The sequence below is a fragment of the Styela clava genome, chromosome 11 (assembly GCF_964204865.1).
Source record: "Styela clava chromosome 11, kaStyClav1.hap1.2, whole genome shotgun sequence".
In the NCBI taxonomy this organism is placed as follows: Eukaryota; Metazoa; Chordata; class Ascidiacea; order Stolidobranchia; family Styelidae; genus Styela; species Styela clava.
In genome coordinates, this window is record NC_135260.1 from 10,649,587 (window position 1) to 10,673,114 (window position 23,528).

The 23,528-nt window shown below is 33.3% G+C and overlaps 1 protein-coding gene across 1 annotated transcript; it reads right to left on the reverse strand.

The window, feature by feature from the left end:
- Positions 1 to 460: 460 nt before the first annotated feature.
- On the reverse strand, positions 461 to 23,122 carry LOC120347129 (wings apart-like protein homolog). Its single transcript, XM_039416987.2, has 17 exons — positions 22,076 to 23,122; positions 20,519 to 20,599; positions 20,324 to 20,401; positions 19,095 to 19,271; positions 18,383 to 18,510; positions 13,164 to 13,284; positions 12,551 to 12,692; positions 11,755 to 11,918; positions 8,747 to 8,858; positions 7,601 to 7,796; positions 6,914 to 7,068; positions 5,906 to 6,021; positions 5,321 to 5,446; positions 4,659 to 4,774; positions 4,092 to 4,300; positions 3,324 to 3,511; positions 461 to 2,210 (listed from the first exon to the last, which is right to left on the reverse strand). The coding sequence occupies exons 1-17, from the start codon at positions 23,057 to 23,059 to the stop codon at positions 2,127 to 2,129; spliced, it is 3,177 nt and encodes a 1,058-aa protein (XP_039272921.2). The 5' UTR covers positions 23,060 to 23,122; the 3' UTR covers positions 461 to 2,126.
- Between the last annotated feature and the right edge of the window lie 406 nt (positions 23,123 to 23,528).

Here is a 23,528-nt window from a genome sequence, read left to right on the forward strand (position 1 = left end):
GTGCGACCTCCCATGGATCCAGACTAGTCCCGTCATAATTGACAAACTATAAGCACGTGGATTTAGTTGTGGAATGAATCTGCAGTCATTCAGCTGGCAACAAGCATTCATTTACCCAACTACTCCGCAACCAAGGAAAAATATACACCAAAATTTAAATTTCTCATGATTCACTAAAATTTGGACCAAGACGCTGGCTTAAGGAAATCTCAACTTACATTCCAGCTCATGACACTGGGAATACCGAATTTTGACGACAAAAACTTTGGCATGAAAGCCTTCAATTGTCTGTTGAGAATGCTTTGCCAACCCCATACTTTTGTAGTTTCTGCTAGAAATTTTGATTTCGATTACCATTATTAGGAGTATGAAACTTCCATAAAAACATGCTGAAGTCTCTGCAAAACTGAAATAACAACCTGTCAAAACCAGACTCAAAGACAAATTAAGAGATGGAAAATGCTTTTGAATATTTAATATCAACATTTAAACTGTTAGCAGAATCACACCCCGTAACCAGAGCTGAATATCAATAACAAAAAAGATCATAATTCATAAACACAATTATACCACATGAAACAGAAAATAACAAATGAACTTAAGATAAAATACACCAGTAGAAAAAAGTTGTTTCATTAAAACACATCACATTCCTGGCATATGCCACAAATTATTTAACAATAACAATAATAAACTTTTCGTAATGCATTATGATTTGCAAGCTCAAAACATTGTTATTTTAGTTGAGTTGAAATCGAACAAGAACTCTATATTAGTTTTTGACTGATGTAACTCCAATAATTTTTCGAAATTGTAAACACAGTGAGAGAAATCAGAATCAAGAGCGGGAACATTTAGGAATATATGTAATGTTGAGAATGCCAGATCCAAATCTATTTGCGATCACATTGTTTAAGGATCTTGTTTATTGTGATATAAACAAATATTTTTCAGAATATAACAAATAAGTCATCAGCTTCAATATTCAATCTTGAGAGGTCTCCATCACAAATTATACTCTTATTCATATCACAAAACTTTGAAAAAAATTTATACCCAAGGAGTTGACACAACATAGGTTAATAAACCAGTGGGTATATACAGATATTCTGAATAGAAATACTTAAATTACTACATTATAACGGGAATGCAATTCTGTCGCAAGAATATAAAGTAAATGACACAACAAGGAACCTTCAGAGACAAACATTTTGAAGTTAAACTGCATTGGCTTATGTCAATTTTTTTTTTTGAAAGATTAAATTCCATGTATCTGTTACTTTGATACCTACACTCTTGTTTGGGAATAATACAAGACTCCATAATAGTAATAGTGACATTTAATCAAAAATCTAAAATGATGTATTTTACTTCACTTACTAACATGTTTAATACTTACGTAAAGCTGTATTGATTCTTTCTATATATTAGGATGGGATTTTTATCCCGGGATGTACGGCTTTCAAATTAGCGCATTCATTTATTTAAATTCTTTAATTTAAATCCTATATATATATACAGCTATACAAAAAACTTTTGGCTTTGCTAATATGCTTGTAGAGTACATGAACATTTCTAAAATAATTTGTGAAATTTGACTGGAACTGAACTCCAATATTGAGTTGTACATGCCACTACCACAAAAATAGATTTAAATTTACAACAAACCATCTAAAATTAAGCAATAAAAAGTAAATAAAAAACTTAAATAAAACTCCTCCCTGATTATGCAAAAATTGTAAGCTTTAAGTACATTTTCACCTAGTTTCCACGATTTTCCAGCTAATTTTATGGCAAAACTCAAGACATCCCAATTATTGCTTTCGGGTAGAGAAAAAACACAATACCAAACAGATACTACTTGGAACTGGTCCCGATATAGTATAAAATGGAAACAAAAGCGAAAATGTAGCAATTTCACAAAAATATCATCAGCAAAGTGTCTGGACATACTGAAGTACTTCTTTGTAATGTCTGTGATCGTTTTCTAAATAATCTTTAACTTTAAATTATAACTAGCAAATATGAGAGCACATGGATTCCGCTGTGAACAGCAGAACCAGCTTGACACAACACCCCATGCATCAGTTGGTTTTTGAACGAATTCATGGCTGATAACAAAATCATTAAATTGATTTATCTAAATTGACTTCTTCCATGTCTTCTATCACTTGAATCAATTTTTGTTCTCCCTTTTTAGACATTCCGTGCTGTGAATAGTAAACCAATATTAAAAATGATCGAAAACATAAAATCTATGCATATCTATCTATTTCCAAACTTAAATTAAGTCACTTGACCAAGTATCCAACAAATAGGTATTGTCAAACACATGTTAAAAATAACTTGAAATAAATGAACCAAGTGAAGAACACTCATGGGCTACTAGTAAAAGATGAAAGTACCCAAACAGGCTCTAAGTGGATTGAGATTCTAGACCATAAAAATACATTCTGAAAATAGTGGGTGAAAGTAACAAGTTTATCAGACATGACTCTTATGAAAATTAATAAAGAGAGAGAATTTATTGAGCTAGATAACCAGGATTCCAATCATACTGGCACCTTCGTAAGGAGTACGGCATGATACTTAAATATAAACTTCATAATTCCAAATCAGTTTTCCCAATGTCAAAATTACATAACTACCAAAAGGAATCATTCAAAAATATTATTTCCAAATATGGAATACTGAATATATTCGAAATTGGGTCACATTTAACAGAAAAATTGACAGAAATCACTGCAGATTAAAAAAAGATTGTAATGCCGAATAGTTTCGATAAACAGTTTTTACTTGATTTTTTGTTTTTTTACAGTGTTAGAAATTTAATGTGGTTTATTTTATGTCTAACCATCAGACGACAAATGCTTATAATAATAAAGTTTCAAATGAAATTATCCTGAACTTTCCCAAAATTTGTTTGTTTACTTCTGGGTGGTCCAAGCCCTGGCACACGGGCCGCACAATTTTACTTTTAGCGTATACTAAACCATTGGCAAATATTTGTATTTATTTGCCAACCATATTCGAGTTTTTTGTTACTAAAGTGACCTTACAAAACCAAACACGAGAAAAGATACGGTAAATACTACGTACTTCACGGGAAGCAGTTTTAAAATAACTAAAGGCTCTATAAATCTTCCTTAAAATAAAAATCGTCACCCATGCAACATAACGATTGCAAAATCATAAAATTCAAATTATTAGCTTTGCCGTTATCTTTGGACATTGTCGATTTTGCCTTGGGATGGCAATAAATATTCGCAAACTAATTCCATTCAAAACAATGATGCTTATCTAACAATATAGATTACACTTACCGTTAAATACATAAAAGACAGGAATTTTTTCAACATTTTAATCATAGATGACAGATCTCCATTATCTGGAAGTCTGGATCTGATTGCCGTAGCATTCATTCGACTTCCGTGAATAAGACATCCGAGTACAAGGGCAGTATAAGATGCAATTATTGAAGCTTCCATATGATCGTTTGCTTTTTCAAGTGCTAAACATGAAATAAGGAATGAAAAATTGATGCAGAGTGTGAATTTAAAAAAAAGTTACCAAACTAAGGGGTTGTGGCCTATTCACACATAACTCTGATAACACTAAAAATTTGGCTTATGCGCGCATAACTCTGATTGCGCTCAAACGAAATGACATCATACTAACTTAATTCCAACAGCTACAACCTGAACCAAGTTTCCATGATAAGAGCGTGTACACAAACACCCGAAGCAGCACTTGGTAAGCTACGATAGCAATAACAGTCTGTTATTGGTTGTCATACACATGATCGCTTGCGCCTTTACGCTATGACAGCAATAACGATTTGTAGTGTACGCTTAGATGAGAATTTTTATAAATTCACTGTTTTAGGGTCGTTTTTTGAGGGGTCGGCTTACAGTATATGCGAGGATACGCAAGTCATCTTTCCAGAAACTTTCCCATCATCAAACATTGAAAATTTGACATTGATCAGTCCGATATTTGCAGAGAAAAGTGTTTTTAACAACAATTACAAGAATTTAGCAAAGCAAGGGTCCATCATGTCTAAAAATAAGAGAATCACTTTCCATACATACCTTGTCTCATTTCGTCTTTTTCTTCAGCAGTCAATTTGGCTTCAATATTATTAGGATTTGTGATCGACCTGTGGGATCCTTGACTACTGGGTAAATCATCGTCATCTCGTTTCGATTGTACGGAAACCCATTCCATACCTTCTTCACTTTCGACCCAATATCCTTCATCATCTGCATCACCCAATCCAACAGCATGTTGTGATGATTTGCTATCATGGAATATATATATATTTGTATTATGTACAATAGAAATTTGTTTTATTTAAAATTTTATGCCAATTTTTTATAATATGCTTATTCAAGGCATTCGTTCTGAACAATGCTGTGTATCAGCAGCAACTACTTACTAATACCAGTCTTTCTGGTTCTGCATTGCTAACCCAAATTTATTACATTCTGTGTCAGATGAGGGGTAAGAGATTGAACCAGAGGTGCGCAACCTACGATGGCATTTGGCAACATAGTTAATCTTGCACTGCAAATACCAGGCCATCGCACAGCCATAGCTATTTTGCATATTTTTCCGTTTTTCAAATTTTATAAAAGCATTCAAATTCAGATTCATACTTTAAACCTCCGGCACTTCCAGCTTTCTGCATTCGTTTTGCTTCAGCTGCTCTTTTGACCCCGTCTTCTCCTAATATTTCATTATCTCTTGCAGCAACTTCACGAGCAATGAAAAGCTAAAATAAAAGAGAAAATGTGTACATACAATTATTTCAAAAAAATGTAATCAGTAGCGCTGGGAATAGTAAAGCGGTTGACCGGTTTACCGCCATTGCATGGTTAACAATTACAATTAATTTTGATTGTTGACTATCATCCAAGATAATACTTCATTTTTCAATTGCAGTTCCGCAATTTTAAGAACGAACTTTGAATGGCATTCGAAACATGCAAATTCTGCCAAAAAAAAAAACAAAGCAAAATAATTTTTTTGGGAAGTAGCGCTAAATGCTTCGAATTCACAATTCACAACATCTCTTTCGTGAGAATGACCAAACAGAGCGACGTGTTACTAGAAGGAAAATTCCGATCCAGAAACAATTTCCAGCAAATTGAAGGAAAGCGAACTACTTTAGAATCGTATCGTAATATGGTGTTATTTCCCCCAGTATCACACGTCTAATGAGACAACATTGATTCAAGCTGTTATTTTGATGCCAACAGCGGGGAGCCAGTCAACCAGTAAACCCTATCTTATATATTTCAATATATACTTGTCTCACATGAACTAAAGCATCAACAATTGAAATTTCATCATCATCTTGGTCAGCAGAACGAGTTTTCATTTGCATAAGTGACATTCGATTTTTAGCACTGCTCTCCACGAGATTTACCATAAGACCCAAACTCTGAAAAAAATGAGCACATCTCAGTCAGAAAATATTAAATTGGTAAACTAAAGTTGGGCATTTTGAAATATTGGATGAGATTGTACAATTATCGTACAAAATCTAATCAATTTGGTGATTAAAATCAATTTATTTTGAATAATCATTATCCATATACTATTTGTATACTATCAATTCGAAGACAAATGTGCTACACAATCTCTCAATTCATTTTAAAGATATAAAAATATTGCATGATACATTATTATAAATTTTTATTTAATTATTATAATAATGAATTAATTTTGAAATAAAAAAAAAACACATAACCCCATAAATTTAAATATCAATATAAAAAAATTCGTCATATATACTTGATAAATTTACATTTGAGATTCGAGCCTGTAAATATATAAAATTTGAAAACGATAAAATAAACCCGTTGCAAGAGTAAGAATAGAAGATTCAACTTGTACATACCAGCAACATAATTTCATATCTATGTTCTTCATCAACATGTTCAGGAATATGTAAAATACATGACAATATGTTATCCAGCATTCCTTCTTGATCACCAATACGTGTACTTGACCATTCTGAATATACGATATATTATAAAAATTATAAAATAAACTATGTATGAATACTTGACGCTACGAGAGACTAGCTCAGGTGTGGGCAAGCTTTTAGGACTAGGGGGCAAAAATTTTGCCCATCTACCCAATGGGCCATGTAAGTATCACATGAAAAGTTACGTTTTATGAACGATATTTACAGTGTTTCAAAAGCAACAGTGAAAAACAATAGGCTTCATGCCAAAACTAAATTTAACTGCAACTCAATAAATTCCTTGAGCTATTCTTAGCTAAAACATGAAAATTTGGTTTCAGTTAAGTTGTGGCAGCATCAGGTGGGCCAGAGTGAATCACCCAATGGGCCAGATTTGGCCTGCGGGTCGTATTTTGCCCATGTCTGGACTAGCTCCTTATGCTTCCTATCTGCCCTATATAAGGGCTATTCAGTGTAATTCAATAAACTTTCTGCACAGTGCACACTAAGACAACTGTTTTATTGTTATGCTTTGTCTGACCAAGGTCCGACTTCTTTAAACACATATATTTTGATTATGTTCATGTGCAATTAAATTGGTTTCTGTGGGACAAACTACTTATACTTTTTGAGTACTCTTGCGCTGCTGGATTTGAATATATACCTAAAAATACAACAATGCTGTAGCAAATACAAAGACTCTCGCTGGAATCTTCTAGACTGACTTTGCTCTGCCTGTCATGTTAGATTAGATTTTTAACTTGATTGCATTCCACGGGTACTAGTATATTGAAGATAAATTCGTTAACTTCCTACTTCGAATCCATAATACGGCCTTTTACACGAGGATGCTTAAACAAAAGAGTCATTAAAAGTGATTAAAATTTCACTTCAATGCTTTACCAATAAAATTTAAATAGATTAGGAAAAATTACTTACCATTGTCATTGCTAATATTAACAAGTAATTTGATAATTTGTGCTATCACATTCTTAATAAGCAATGAAGCCTTTGCTTTGGAAGATGAAGGCGGTGTATCAGGTTCACGTACATCTTCTGTCTGTGCCAACCATTTCTTACATCGAGTCATTAATCTGAAATGAATATTTTATATGTTAGCAACAATGTAACAATTGCAATTAAAAAAGGCAAAAGTAAAACTGAAGTATTAGCATAAATGGTTTTATATGAAAGCTGATTTTTCTGAACAAGGCTCTCTGTAAAGTAAGAAGCTTCTATAGTTTGAAAGGACGGGAATCGCTCCAGTTCGGCATTGCCTAAAAACTCTATTACACACTGGGTGAGATGGTGCGCATGGAATTTGAACAGGAAATTTTAAATATGTTAATCCTATCCTATCATAGTTAGGTCCAACGCTCAACAATTTTCCTAGACAACGTATTATTTCTTATGATATGAAATGGGTGCAATCAACAAAAAGCTATAAAAAACAAACAATACTCTTGAGAATATAAAAAGTAACAAAAAAAACATTGATCATTTTAAAATTACAAACTCTCAACTTAAGGGAGTTGAAAATACGACTCAGGCTCCAACTCCAATAAGATAAGGAGCGACTCTTGATTATTGGCTTAAAATCCACAGGGTTCTAGCCTTGACACTTACAGAGATATTTTCTTCAGTAGCAATGCTCTTTGGTGTGTAACAAGGTACATGGCATTCCGAGCAGAATTAATGATTCCATTTTCTAAAACTCGAAGTAATCTTTCCAATGTGCATAGGGGTCGCTCGATACGTAAAGGTTGACATGAACAGTCAAGATTTGCAGGAAGATTTTCAATAATATCCACTTGTGCTTTCACTGGAATAAAATGAAAATTTATTTTTGCTGCATCCACAAAATGTAGGCATCCCTATACTTAACATTAATATATTATGAGCAAAAACAAAAAAAGTTATTGGGTTACTGTGTAATACCCTAACATTAAATTCATTTTTCAGGATGGCAAAGAAAAAAGTAAACTGTTTTCAAAATATTCTTAATATTATGGTTCTTTCATACTTTATACTGCGATAATAAGCTATCAATAGATCATACTCGATCATACTTGTTGAAAAAGAAAAATATTTTCAGAATTTTAAAATCAGGGATGTCTAAAACTAATCAAATATTCAAACTTTAAAATTCTCAATATTAAGAATAAGTTTTTTTGAAAAATTTTGAGCAATCAAGAGATAAATGTATACCAAGTCAGAAGGGTCTTCAGTTGTTTCTGAGAACCATAAAAAATAGAAAACCAATCAATTCCAAAATCATCATTCAACTGAAAATTCCTAAATTTTGACACTCTGACAGGTATTATTTTGCTGGAAATTTCCCAATGTATTGGGAACTTGGTCATGTCAACTTAGAAATATCGTTATACAGGGATGACTAAAAACAAATAATTTATTATTCCAAATACATTCTGAAATAATCTTTTCGAATATATTCTGAAATGGGTCTGTTCCACAAGAGAAATTCTTCAAGGCAATTGTAAACTTGTAGAAACTAAATTTGATTATGCAGAATAATTGAGATAAAAATTGTTTTAATTAGTATTCTATATTTTAAATAGTATTCTATAAGTTAATTAAATAATTTTTTGTCTGTCATAATATAATAAATGCTTGAAAAGAAATTTTCAAATAAAAATATTCTCAATTATTTTCTAAAATTAATGGTTTACTAAATTGAATATAACCAATTTCGAATGTATTCGAATATTCGATTCATTTGGGACATCCCTGACGTTAATATCAAAAACTTACCCGAGCTGATGACATGATCCAGTCCACCTTTTAATCTGATTTCTTCTCGGAACCACTCACTAGTTTTTCGTGCAGTATAACGTAACAATGCTTCACTGGCTAAAACTTTAGTCTAAAAGCAAAATAAGATAGTTCAAATAGATCCCAACTTTTCTTGACTACGACTTTACCACTAGGAAAGGAAATTTGACCAAAAATAGAGTAATTTTTATCCTTGCCTATATAATCCTTCGTAAAACAGTAAAAATCCAGTTTTTAAAAATTCAAAGAAGTGATTTAATTTTTTGGTGAAATTAAAAACAAATGTTTCTGATTAAAGTCTCTAATCGGGATAAATATTATGGAGATGTAGTAATAGATGCAGTCACTGACTTTGTGAAACGATACTATTTTTGGAACGACCGGAATATTTCTGTTACAATATCTATGCCTATGATAACCATTAGGTTTAAACTTGAGAAATAACCTCTGACGCCACCACAGTTAGGATTGAAGACTCAACCAAATGTTGGGCTGGGAATTTTCGAATACCTGATGATTTCGAATCAAATCGAATTTTTTTAATTGAATCGCAAATACTTAGAGGGCATTCAAATTGATACATCGACGTTATTTGTGTGTGTGTGTGTGTGTTTTTTACTGTAACGGGTCCTTCGGACACCTAAATTACTGGAAAAATAGAATTCATTACTCAGTCAGCTGACTTGTCACACCTAATGAGAAACATGTTTCATCAATAACTGATTATAAGGAAAAAGTCATGCAAGAATTGCATTCTGAAAATCTGGCTTCAACAGAAAAATTCGCACTGACCTATAGGCAGGGATGGCCAATTCGAATAAAGTATTCGAATGTATTCGAATATCTCGTCATTCGAATATTGGAATTAGCGTTTATAAGAATATCGGATTTTCGTGTGATGTCACACATATTCGACGCCGTTGAATGAAAACATTCTCGATAGAAACTTGCGCGCGATTGCTTTATCAGCAGACGTATTATTTAGGCCGTAAACGCCTTTACGCTTGTGTTATTTTCTCTAAAACGCAAGTATTCCACAAATTTGTCCCACGATAACGATTATCTATTTTTGTACTCGCACAGAATTGTGAATCCGGTGAATACGTTCATCGGCGGCGAGTTTCTAAAGAAAACGCAAATTTTCTGATTGAAAACGAAACCGTAAAAAAAAATATGTTTTATTGAAGCCCGCGACAGTTTAAAAAATGCTTTTCTAGGCGGTGAAAATCGCAAGATTTCCAAATTATGTTTGGTCCGCGTTTAGAAACATATCGTCACTAATTGAGGGCGGGATTTGCCTGATTCCCCATTACTTTAATTAAATTGCCGTCGAAAATTTTTGTGTTAACATTATACAAGGTTTGAAACGCGACTTTCACCGAATTGTGAGAATGTATATAATATAATTAATCTAAAGAATATTCAATCAATTTTTATTATGCTGAAATAAATTTTAGTCTGAGATTTTACGGCAGATTTATAGATTTTTCGAATGGTTTTATCTTAAAAATAATCGGAGTGGCGGCATTTCGATTGAGCGGAGTCAGTGTTACACATCTCAAATTTGCCGTATTCGCAAAATACGGATCAAAACAATATATAATCGGGCAGTTTACCACACATTTTTATTTTTATGTCCGCGGATTGTCATGGTATATTAGAGTGGTGAGGATTTTATTTTGACGACGCAACCGCAGGTTAAATTGAAAACAATTAAATTAATAAAGCAAGACATTTTAAATATGCCCGTATCGGTCACGAATTCATCACTTTGCACAACAGAAAAATATATACGGTATTCGTTGTTATATTATTCGTTGTAAAAGTCGGTTTTTTTAACAGGGGGAGTAATCGCGCGATATGTATTTTTATTTCCTGCTAAACTTTATATGTATATTCATTATATGAAATGAAGTTGTACTCTACAGAATTCGATATCAGATATTGAGATTTTTCTAATGGCGATAACGAGTTGGTGAGATTGCAAAAATACGTATTAAAATTAAATACATCAGGCAGTTTAACTCGTACTTTTAGGCCACAGATCGCTGTCGACCGAATAGTAATGTTTTTATTTCGACGTAAGAAGAAGCATTGGACTCATAAAATTAATATATAAAGATATTTTAGAATCTCGTAGTTGTCATGGATTGAATACTTTACGTAACAGGATGATCATTATACGCTGAAAAGACGGAACGGGGGAATCGCGGTGGCTGTTACATCCTAACTTATTGCTAATTTCAGACATAACGATATGCTACACATAATAACAATATGGTTCACATAAATTAATATACAAATATACTGGTAGGTAGTAGAATACTCTAGGCTTAAATATTTGAATTTGTAAAGGCATAATGAATATTCGATTGTTGTTGCTTGCTGCAGTTGCCTGTATTGCTAATGCATTTTATTACACACAGAAAATATACACAATCATCTAAATACAAATAGTATTTTTGTCAATAAACTTGACTATTATCATAATATCATATACCAATGATGTACCAATGATAGAAAGCGTCAGACAACTCCTTGGCTATCTTTCCATATGGTCATTTGTACTAAGTGTACAATTTCAATAAACTGGTCGTGTCACAAGATGCTATTATTTTTATTGATAGCTATAAACTATCAATTACTTTGTGTACATATACTGTTGGTTTGTGGCTTCATTCTGATATTTTTATTGAAGCTTATTTCCTAATTTACTGGGTTTTAGTAAACTAAGCAAAAATGTGTTATTTTCGATATTAGAATGTATTCGGTATTCCAGATTCGAAAACATTATTTTAGAATGTATTCGGAATAGTTTAGTATTCGGAAATGGCCATCCCTGCCTATAGGGGACAAAAAAAATGGGGGGCCATTCGAACTATCCGTCTGGAACTATCCAAATAATTTCCTATTAGAAATGCCCAGTCCTAACCACATCTATAATTTACAAAACATATAATAAAGAGACTTAATTTTAGAAAACATACCGATAAATCCTGTGAGGTAACGAGTGGATCTCCACAACGATCTATCAGATCTTTTATTTTGCTTTTGACGGCTTCTAATTCTTGATCTGAATTTGTTGTCTGCGCTTCTTGCTTTCGTTTGTAAAGCTTAGAAAATTTGGATTTTGGTGGTGTCGCTACTTTTGCTAAAGAATGAGGGAGATGGTTAACAAAAAATATCTGAATCCGTTCGACATTGCCTACCCAATTTATTATACCTCGGGTAAGATGGTGGGATGACGATATGAGCCTAAGCCTAAGATTTTTAACATGAGATATAGACCCTAGCCTAGAAGGACTTTTTCCTGCAATGAAACAGAAAGTCTGTAGGGTCCAGAAGTATGTACAGCGGCCATTTCCCATTTGTCCCAGCATCAAAAAAAATTGATGGAATTTTGAGTACTTTCGTAGTGTGTGTACCAGGTTAGGGTCTGGCCCTGATTTTATTCAGAGTTTCCTTATTTTAGTTTTATTACGAATTCGGGGACTGTCTGTGTTAGCCAACTGAATATACCCCCTGCCCATTGAGGACTGTCTGTGTTAGCCAAGTGAATATACTCCCTGCCCATAGGTTTCAGTCCCTTTACACAACTTTATGGAAAGTAGGCGAATAAAATTAGTAACCTCCATATTGGTACACACACTTCTGGATCGTCGAACTTTGAGCATAAAAACATAAGAATTTTCAATTTATTTTCTAGTACTTGTGGCGAAATGTGGTCAGTAAATAATTAGCACTAAAAATATTCAAAATTCAAAATAAGAAACGAAGACGTACGTTTATTTGAGGAACCACCATCTTTATTTTTTTCTAATGGATCGACCAGTTTCAGTAGAATCCTCAACGTAGCTTTATTTATATCAATTTGTCGATCTCTACTTAACATGTATAATAACGATGAGGTAGCCAGTGATAGTGCCTGAACAGAAAAAAAAGCGTAAACAGCATCTAGGAATGTAGATTAATCAATTCACAATATAGTAGCTACAAAGATGGGTAATCTTTAAGTATGTGAATCAAGATGGCGGACACCGGAACTTCACAAGGCATAATAATTTTACACAGGGATGGACAAAATCGAATATTTCACTATTCCGAATACATTCTGAAAAATATTTTCAAATATGGAATTTCGTATACATTCTAAATTGTGTGCAAGTTAATTATGGAAAATGGTTATTGGTTTCTCTGTGTTGTTTGTTACCAGTTGAGATATTGCATGTGTTGATCTGTTTGTCTGACAGCATAAAATTCCTAATTTTTGAATAAAAAATGCTCTAAATTATTCCTAAATTCAAAAATTTACTATATCAAATATGATGAATTTAGAATGTAGCTGGATATTCAATTCGTTTTGTAAATAAATTTTGTTTTGTATAAAAATACATACTCTGTTTTCATCAGCATCTTGTAAATCGTCAAACACTTTGGTCAAAACATTATGAGCTCGTAGATAAAGTCTGAAATTTTGTTGTTCGCATTTGCAAGCAAGACTGGTTACGGAGAGACATCTAAAACATGGAAGATTTTCAAATTGATATATATTATGATATAATGAAACAAGAAACAGTGGCTTTGTAGTTAGTGATCAGCAACCTGCGGCTCCAGAGCAACATACGGCTCTTTGTTTTCAGAGTTCTGGCTCCAGTGAATCAAAGTGCTTATCGCAGTTGATTGTTGAAAGCAGTGGGAATTAAATGGCATAAGCATAAAGCTAAATACGTCTCACTAATTACGCATCACAATGGTTTCAAACGGTTGCGGGTGATAAAAATGGGTGTCATTAAGACGATTCAAGTCTGTCAAAAAAAACTTTTTATTTTTATTTTACAACTTCTTTTCATTTCGTCATAGGCTGAACTAATGCATCATTCGCAATTTCATTTGACTTGACTAAAAATTAGCATATTGCAATATGAGTTTATTAGAATGTTTGTTTATTAGAATCCCGGTTTTGAGATTCACTGGCAGTGTTAACTCTAAGCAAATTATGAGTGTGAAAGTGCTTCGCAGTCGAAAAAAAAAGTGCGAAAGTGCTTTTGCCGATTTTACCAAGTTAGGTGCCCTAGCCTTCCATATAACCCATTTAAAACGGCATAGATACTCGAAAAAGCGCTCCTCCGGTTAATATTATGAATTAAAGAGAAGCCTTTTCCGAGTTCCCTTTAAGCGAATTCGTGTTTAATCAAAACAAGCGAATTCATCGGCAACGAAATGACATCTGCTAACACCTGCCCCGACAAAACTTTCATGCAATGTATCACGGTGTCAGTTGCTTACTAGCGTAAACAGCAAAGACTTCACATTTGTTACTCCTTCCATCTAACAGACACGAGGCAGGCTGGAAACCATATTAGTTACAGGGTGGATCGTTTGTACAAATCCTGTGCAAAATAATCACCCCCCCCCCCCCCAAATATAAATAGCAATCAACTAATTAGGGTTAGGTGCGCTGGAAATTCAACTTTTCGATTTACCCCTAAACCTAATCTGATAATTATTAATTTGTGATTTTGATCCACTTTGACAGTCGCCACCCACTGTTTTAAAAGATAGGTTAACCTACGTTCCCTCCGAAATATTACCTCAAGATTATTATATATTACCCTGTTTTAGGAGATAGGTTGACCTACTCTTTCAAACTTTTTTCTCCGAAATATTACACAAGATAACTTTGAAAATCCTCCGTTTCGTGAGCTAGCGTGACCTAATTTCTCATTTACATTTATATTATACTATTTCAGTCTTACCCAAAGACAAGTAATTTTTAAATGTCGACATGCCTTGGTTTGCGTGCGAGTTAGTTTAAATCGGGCAGAAAACATCATATATTGGCAAAATGTTTAGTAATGTCATGTACTTCCAGCATTCATAAATAGCACTCTTTGTAATGCTGCTGACCTAGTATCAAATATTCGCATCACAACGCCACTTGCGAGGTTTCCATATATTTCAATTACACTAATAGGAACGATGACACCAAAGAGTTTTCTTTTGCGAAGGTACACTAAATATAACAGAGGGTGATTCTTGAGAAAAACATGAATATAAAAAATAAACGAATGATATGATAGTGGATCCCAAATAATTTTGAGAGTGTCTCGAAATACCAATCCATTTGATAAATAATTTTTATTCGACCACATGACCGCTGATATCCTGAAAATTAATGTTGAAAGAGAATTACGCATTCTCAGATATCGGACATCCAGTCGCGATATTCAATCGTTTATATGCACAAGTAGTAATTAGTAATTGCTACCCAAGTTTGTGAAGTTTAGAAACCAACAAACAGAAAATAACTTATCCTAAAACACAATTAAAATTCAGTCGGCAATAAATTCGTCGCCAAGACGATGCCATACAAAACAAAAAGATTTGGTCGCGAGAGTTACGTGCGTTGTTTTTTAAGCAGAATGTAAAAAATTTTATAATAAACGGGAGTTACCACGCCCTTTACACATCGTGTTTATTAAACTTCCCTGGTAAGTACTTTGGTGGGTACTAATATTATTGTACTTATACACCTGTTGGAGTATTTCGGACAATTTCGAATTGAAATTAAATGAAAACCCGACATAATAAAGACGCAAAAGAAAAATGAAAATTTATTGAAAAAGTTATTATTTAAGAAAGACAACGTGATCGTACAATTCCGCCAAAACCTCGATGTTCGCAAGCATATGATAAATAAATACTTCCCTGTATTCGATCAATTAACTTTAGCGTATCGTTGTTCTGCCAACAAACAGCCGGGTGCAAAATATTTCCGTCCTGTGATATGCTCACAAATATTCTCGATATTAATATCATACCCTCGAGTATGTACTTTCTATTAGCTCTTTAGTGATCCCTTCCATCCTTGGCCAAGTCATGTTTCGAATATGTGAACATTTTATTCGACCATACATGGCCGGCGGGATGTTGAAATTGTGAACAAGAGAGAGGTAAAATCAATCGCGAGTTTCGTTATAACAGCTCGTTTACGAATTGTTGCGCCTGTTATCGTCGAAAACGATTACATTTGTTGTATTTTGAGGCATTTAAGCAGTAATAATTAGGGCATGACATCATCAAAATCGTCAAGTGAGATATTGAAATTGCAAATTCCGTAAATAAAATTGTGAATTATTCGGTAACGAATTCAGCTTTAATGACCGTCGGGGTATTGTTTTGTTGAAAATTATTATTAATGTGAGAGCGCCAAAAACATACAGTCCATACCGATGCGACTGCAATTTATATGGTCGCAATTGGTGTGGCGCGTTTATTGATAGTGTAAAATAAATTAAACGAATATCAATTATAACCAAGCCTGTCAGCGTGTTTATTTTCTATGGGCAGGAATCGTAAAATACCATCTTGAGACAAATTCACTTCTATTATAAAATCTTAATTTTCAGTTATTATCGTTATACAAATAACGTGTGGCAACTTTTTAATTTATCGTCGACCAAAAAACCGCCCCACACTCGTCCAAACGTGTGTCGAGCTTGAACGACAGGAACAGATTCATGGACGACCTTAATTAGGGAAAATATGTATTTTATTGGGAATGCAAAATAAATGTAACAAAACGCATTTTTTTGTGATATAACTTTGTATTTACGGGAACGGGTTGCCGTGAAAGGTAAAATTTGATCTAAATTAATCGCAAAAAGGTTTTATTTTAAATGTAACAAAACACATTTTTCGAGATACAACTGTATTTTGAATGAAGAGTAAAATATGATCTGAATTAACCGTAAATAATGTTTCATTCCAAATGTATCATAACGCATTTTTTGCGATATAACTTTGTATTTTCGAAAACGGGGCGTCACGAAAATTATTAATCTAATGTTTTATCTATCGTCTAACTAACGTCTGGAACACATCATTTTCGGGAAGAACACTAGCCAGTGAAACGTCATTTAATTTAAAATAGAGAATGTTTCACGCATTTCAAAACGGAAAATCACCAGTAAGTGGACAGGGATTCAACCATCCGGATTCAGTATTCTATCTCCCCGTGTCAGAACTTTCTGAAGAATGGAACAAAGAACCCGTCAAACCGCCGCGGAAGAAGGGGAGTATTTTTTGCACTAATAATTAGGGCGTGACAATATCAAAATCGTCAAGAAACTGGTGAATTTGCAAATTCCATAAATAAAATTGTTAATTGCTCGGTAACATTTAAGCTATAATTATCGCCGGGATATTGTTTTGTTGAAAACACGTTGAAACTTGAGGGAATTAGTTACAATTAGCGCCTGACCTCTATTAGGCACTCGAGCACTCGAAAAAAAAAGCACTCGAGCCCAATCTTTTTAGCATTAAGTCGCATTCGTAAAATATCCTGTAAAAGAAGTGCTGTTTATTAACGTCATCTCGTCTTATGACCACGCAGAAATGCCTTTATTGCCGAATTGTTCAATCACTATTTTAAATCAATATTCAGGATTGGCACAATTTCAGACTTGCGAAGTTGATCACCATAGAAATACATGAGAAAGTTAATTATCGTCTTAATAAATATCTGCATCACGGTATGGACAATAATATTATCATTCGCATAAAATTAAGACGGTAAATTTACAAATCTTGATAGGTAATATTAAAGCCAATAATATAATTATAATTATATTATAATTCCGATTATAACGGAATTAACCAGTAAAAAGGCTTTGTTGCCGATTTTTTAATGTTTCCACCACGTTTATTCGGTACTCCTTAAAAATATTCGGTTCAAAAAAATATTGAATGTGCCCACCCAACCTCGCATATCAATGAGAAATAGTTCTGTAAATATCGCAAAATTCCGGAAAATGCCACGTCCTTTCAACATTGTGATTACAATAAAATGGCACTTAATGGTATTTTGTGAATTTGGTGATTTTGCAAATCTGTGACATGCTGCTAAAAGTTTCGTCTGATTTGAAAATCGTGCAGTTTGGTCACAATTCATCCAAATTGACCATAACGTAACACTTTTATAGTCATTTTGAATTCATCGATATCATTGATAGTCACATGACCACTCTCGTTCAAAGAAACGCACTGCGTATTATTTCAACATCTGGTTTCAATCACCGTGAGCGTTTTTTGCGGGGAGAAGCGGAATCTGTGTGCTTGTATAATAATCATATTATAAACAAGAATTTTGCCATTAATGCAAAAGCTTTATCTCCTATGTCTGCATCTCAATGGTTAGAATTCCGGTAAATATCGTTATGATATGCAGAATTGAGTTACAAAAGTACTAGTATGTTACTTATTTGTCAACTTAATACTCGAAAATATTTGTTAGCTTTGAATTTTTATTCCATTCTAAATCTGAAAAAAATGCTATTACTCTTCAAAATCGGAAAAAAGTGCTATTTCGCAGTACCTAAAAAAAGTTGCGAAAGTGCTTCGCAATTTTCGCAAAAAAGTGCGCTAATAGTGAACACTGTTCACTGGCTCAATTCACAAATAGAAATAATGTCTTTCCAAAAACATGTTCAATGCCTGGTTGAGAGCCTTAATATTGAAAAATTAACTGAAAAAACTTCCAATGATGGTGTAATTTACAAAGCAAATATTCTATAGAAAGGTTTTGCTTTTTTTGTAGAAATCTTGCGATAGTACCTGACAGAGATGGGTTGATGAGATGGAAGACCTTCTTGCAAATATAAAACTTCATCTTCATATTCTTGTATTTCACCTTCTTCCAAGCAATTCTGATAATTTTTCACATGTCGTACTACAGTGAAATACTGTAGAAAAAAAACAGATAATAAAAAATACCTTAAAAAAGGACTAAAAATTGGATTCTAAATTCAACTTTTTTCAATGTATAAGAGTAACAGACTAATTCAAATGTACACCACCAGTCAAATACAGTATAAATATAATGCACACTAGATCTCAAATGCCATTTGAAAGTTATTTTTATTTAAAACATCAAAATCTTTTATTTAAATCAGAGCGCGTAAAGGCATGTACATAAATCACTTTTAGGATAAGATTTTACTAATTTCAGATCCAATATACTTTCAATATACTATTCAATATATATATATATGCAATATACTTTCAGAATTGAAATCATTTCTATAATCAAGAGCATCAAGAGCAAGTAAAGGTATTAAAAATCACTTTTACACGGTGTTATCCATTAATTTACCTTCTGTATTTAGTGAAATTGAAAAATTTACAAAATTTAATAATGTATTTCTCCGACATAAATACCGGTAATCATTAAAAATCATTAGTATTTGAAGGAATAGAAATTTTTCAAACAAGAAAAAAGAAAACATGGATGACTGAATAAAATATATCTAAATACAATCGGACAAACCTCTTGGTGCTTTTTATCACATTTCAGTGATGTCACAATACTTTCGCCAACATTTTTTGGCCAAGTTACTGATTTTTTCAAGGCTGGAACACTTGATTTTGAACTGAAATTGTCTGCTGATTTCTGTGATGACTGAGATGGTTGAGATGAAGATAATGAATCAGAAGAATATGAAGACTAAAAATGAAAAAACTCAGTAACGTTAATGTACGGTAAGTATAAATCGCAGTTTCAAAGGCAAAAGAAATATTGCGGTAATTAATCAATTTCTTACAAAGAGATCCTTGAAGCCATCCCTATACAATAATAAACAAATTTTCATGATGCAAAGTAGGACCAATATCATTACCATTTTCTAGAACACATCCGCTTTGGATATTTCAAATTAAGTGAACTATGTTCCAAACTATTTGGATAAGATATCCCCAATTCATGCATCAGCTAATTTGCAGATAAAGATCGAATAATATCCTTTATTAATAATAAATAAATCAGTTGGCAAGAAAGACTTGAGTACCGCTACTTCTTTATACATCTTTACTCAAAGCAAAAGTCTCTCAAAAAAAAAAGTTGGAAGAGTAGTGATAGACGAGTTGAAAGTAATCAGTGACATGATAATAGGTTTATTCCTGTGGGAGAGATGCCAGTAGATCTGACATAAGCAAAATACGGTCCGCCGGCTAAATACGACCCGCTGGGTAAATCAATCTGGCCCGCCTGATGCTGCCACAACCAAACTAAAGCCAAATTTTGATCTTGTAGCTAATAAATAGCACAAAGAATTTGTTGAAATTGCAAATAAATTTAGCTTTGATAATTGTTTTCAACTTTTGCTTTTGTAACACTGTTGCCCCCCACTCTAGGCGGGCAAAATTTTTGGCCCCTGGTCTAAAACCTTTCCCACCCCTGCAGTAGATAATGGTTAACCCAAGAAACAACAAGCCATCGCTAACTGGTAAACAACCATTAGTGATAATTCCATACCATCATATTTATACCAACCTATATTTGTGAATAACAATCCGTTTTTATTTTTTTAGCCAACTTCAAATGTTGGCTCAGATCTTTTCACGATGCCATAGTTCAAATTCATTCATTTAACATTAATATAAGAGAAGTTCATAACCTACTGCAATAATGCTTGCATCATAAAAGCGGTGGGTAGCAAGACTTGAATAAAAGAAGAAAAATTTGTAAATAAATACAAAAAAAGAATCGTAAAATTGTACCTCCTGTGAGAACGACTGTAAATCTTTAGAATTTGCTGCCCATGGTCTTGGATTATAAGACACATTTGGTTTTGACGACTGAAACAATAAAGTTGGTGTTATTAAATGTAAAGTACATTTCAGAGATGCCAACTTAATATGACAAGGACAAAAAATATTAAACAAAACTATCAAATAAACTATAATCATCATTACCTTTTTTCTTGAAGATCCCAGTAATTTTTTAGTTGGCAGACTTGAAATTCGGACGGATTTTGGAATTTCATCTTTGGTTTCCTATACAAATTCAATAAATAAACATTAGCCTCAAAACAGATGAAGTTCAACTATCAAATAAAATACAAGAACAAGTACAAGCTGCAATAGAGAATGAGCAAAGAAAAGCAAATTGAAAACCAATATGATAGATGCCAACCGGGTTATAAGGCACATGGTCGATAAATTGCTTAGATTTAGTTTTTATTCATGCATACGGAGCATCAGGATATAAGATGCAACAGATACTGGCACTGGTATTGGTATTGGTTTTGACTGTAAGCGATAAAGCATAAAGCACTACCTGATCTATACATTACGCACACCGACTTATAAGCTGCACCATCAATTTTTGAAAAATAAAAAGTGTTTTGAATGGTATGAAAATAGGGTAATACAAAAACTAGGAGGATATAAATATTATGAAACACATGATGGATTGAATGATAATTAGCTAAATGGAGATAAGATTTGAATCAGTTTTTTAATAAAAGGTGAGAAATCATCCTCGAAATCGTCGATTGTTTTTGTCAGCATGACATTTTTCTGGAGCCTAAACACCTTAACGCGAGTGTTTAATCCCCCTAAATCACAAATTTTCCTCAATATATATATGTCTTAAGGTTGAGAACAATGGTAATTACTTTCTTTGCATGGAACAGTGAAACCAGTAAGAAAGACAAGTTATTATAATATAATCATCGGCGATGCGATGCTAAATATAATTAAAGAAGTGAGTTCGAAAACCAAATTTTCTTGATTGAGAAGCGGGCAAGCGGCATTATAAAATACGGAAAATTTTACTCCACGGAATTTTAACACAGACTATGAGATATATCTAACGGTAGTATCGTTGAAATAGACGGAAGCTATTGCTGCAAGGACAGACAGTTCAGTTTTATCGAGGTCACGAAATCGCAAAACACATCAGACACTTTACCACACAATTTTATGTCCGCAGATTGCCATAGTATTCCAGAGTAATAATGCTTTTATTTTGTCAAAGCAAACGCAGGCAGTGTTTCTCAACTTTTCATTCCCGCAAATTGCCGTGTTTTTTTAGAATATCAATGCTTTTATTTTTGGTAGATCAACGCAACCGTGACTTACGTTGAACACAATTAAATTTATATAGAATGCCATTTCAAATTCTCGTAAATGTCATGAATTGTATATTTTACTTGACAGAAAAATCCTTATACTGTATGCAGAAAAAGTAGACTCTTAATTTTTGAAAAGACAAGCGCTGTAAATGTGAGATAAGCAGTGCAAGACATTAATGAGCACGTAATCGCGGCGACTGTTTAAAAGCCGTATTATGGGAAATTCGGACATTATACCCCCCCCTTTTGAAAATGTTTACTGCGCACCTGGTTGGATAATGGATATGTTAGTTCTGAGTCCTATACCCACTAAATCAACCTGTGGTTTGTAAGAGAAGCTGATCGAATATAAATCGGTGGATATTTGGTGCCTCTCACTATAAAGAGTACTTACTTGTTTATATAAGCCCTTGAAAACCGGACGAGACTGCAATTGCTTGTGTACTTCCAAACTTTTCTCTTCGAAGTTGTATTCGGATTTTGTATTTCTGTCACTGCTTAATGGTATACTATCTGACTTTTTAATCGGGGAACTCTCGGGTTTTGTTGATGTTACAAATTCTGGTTTGGCAGTTTTGTCTCCAGGACTGACCAGCATAATTCCCCGTTTATCCGATAATGAGTTAGTATTTCCTCCACGTTGAATATTTAAAACTAATCTTCCTCCTACTTTTACCATACTAGCATGTGTTATGCTAGGCAATTTTGTGGGCGATTTTTGAGGGCTTGTATTTTTTGACGTAGAATTTGAAGATTCTGAAACGGAATCATCTTCCCAGCTATTGAAGGAATACAAGTTATCAAGAACCTTTGATTGGTCTTTGGTTTTATTTTTAACCCATGATTTATGTTGTTTCGGTTTCGAGATATATTCACTCTCGCTAAATATTGCATCAAATTTATCAGAAGCTAGTTTTTCATTTCGTTTGAATAATTTTTCATATTTTGTCTGCTCCTTTTTATTGGCATCTATTTCTTCATCATCAGATGTAAAAAGATCTCGACTCCTCGTCATTTCCGCACTTTGATCTTCTTCGTCGCTGTTTGAAAAAGTATTTGACAATGTATGTTTTGATGGTGAAGTTGTAGAACCCCCATTACTCTTTCCGAATATTGCATCAAACTTTTCTTCAGCAGATTCTTTAGATTTTTTGTCAGCGTGTTTGACTCGTGAAATTGACTTGATTGGAGACAACTCATTGTCGTGCTTACTAATACGACGTCTTTTTATTTCAGTTTCTTCTACTCTTTTTGATGGTGAAACAATTGCAGTGGGTGCAATTTTGGGTTTCGCTCCAAATATTGCATCATATTTTTCTTCTGCGGTTTCCTTTCTCTTTCGAACGTAAGTCCGAATACCTGGTTTACTTGATGCCATTGAATATATACTCAAAAAATTACTACATATAGCAGGATATAGCAAAATATTTGGCAAAATTTTAATTCTGTAATTTTTAAAATGTCCAATTTAAACAAAGTCCAATGATAAATAATCTCATAATTTAAAATGCATGGCTAAGCTTAGCCTGAATGGTGACGTTTTAGATTGCTCTTTCTTTAGCGTCGGTTTGTGCCAAAAGCAGGGGTTTGCATTCACTGTTATAATTTTGTCTTTTAAATTAAAGTGAGGGATAATTATTGATTTGGAGAACTCTTTTGAACAAATTGGATAGAATTTTCATTTTTCCAGGATTTATTGGGGGGAGAGGAAAGTCAATAAGACGGCATAATCATAGAATTTTCATATTTCCAGGATTTATTGGGGGGAGAGGAAAGTCAATAAGAAGGCATAATCATATGGCGTATCGCCGTCTCTGATATGGACATAGTTACACCAGTCCATATCA

What these genes read in the sequence shown, in the direction of transcription:
- LOC120347129 (XM_039416987.2), bottom strand. Translation starts at nt 23,059, where the DNA reads ATGGCATCAAGTAAACCAGGTATTCGGACTTACGTTCGAAAGAGAAAG. An exon ending in TTACCTCACAGGATTTATCG is followed by an intron (nt 8,859 to 11,754) that starts GTATGTTTTCTA and finishes TTTTGCTTTTAG; the next exon opens with ACTAAAGTTTTAGCCAGTGA. An exon ending in AAAAGACGAAATGAGACAAG is followed by an intron (nt 3,512 to 4,091) that starts GTATGTATGGAA and finishes TTTCATGTTTAG; the next exon opens with CACTTGAAAAAGCAAACGAT.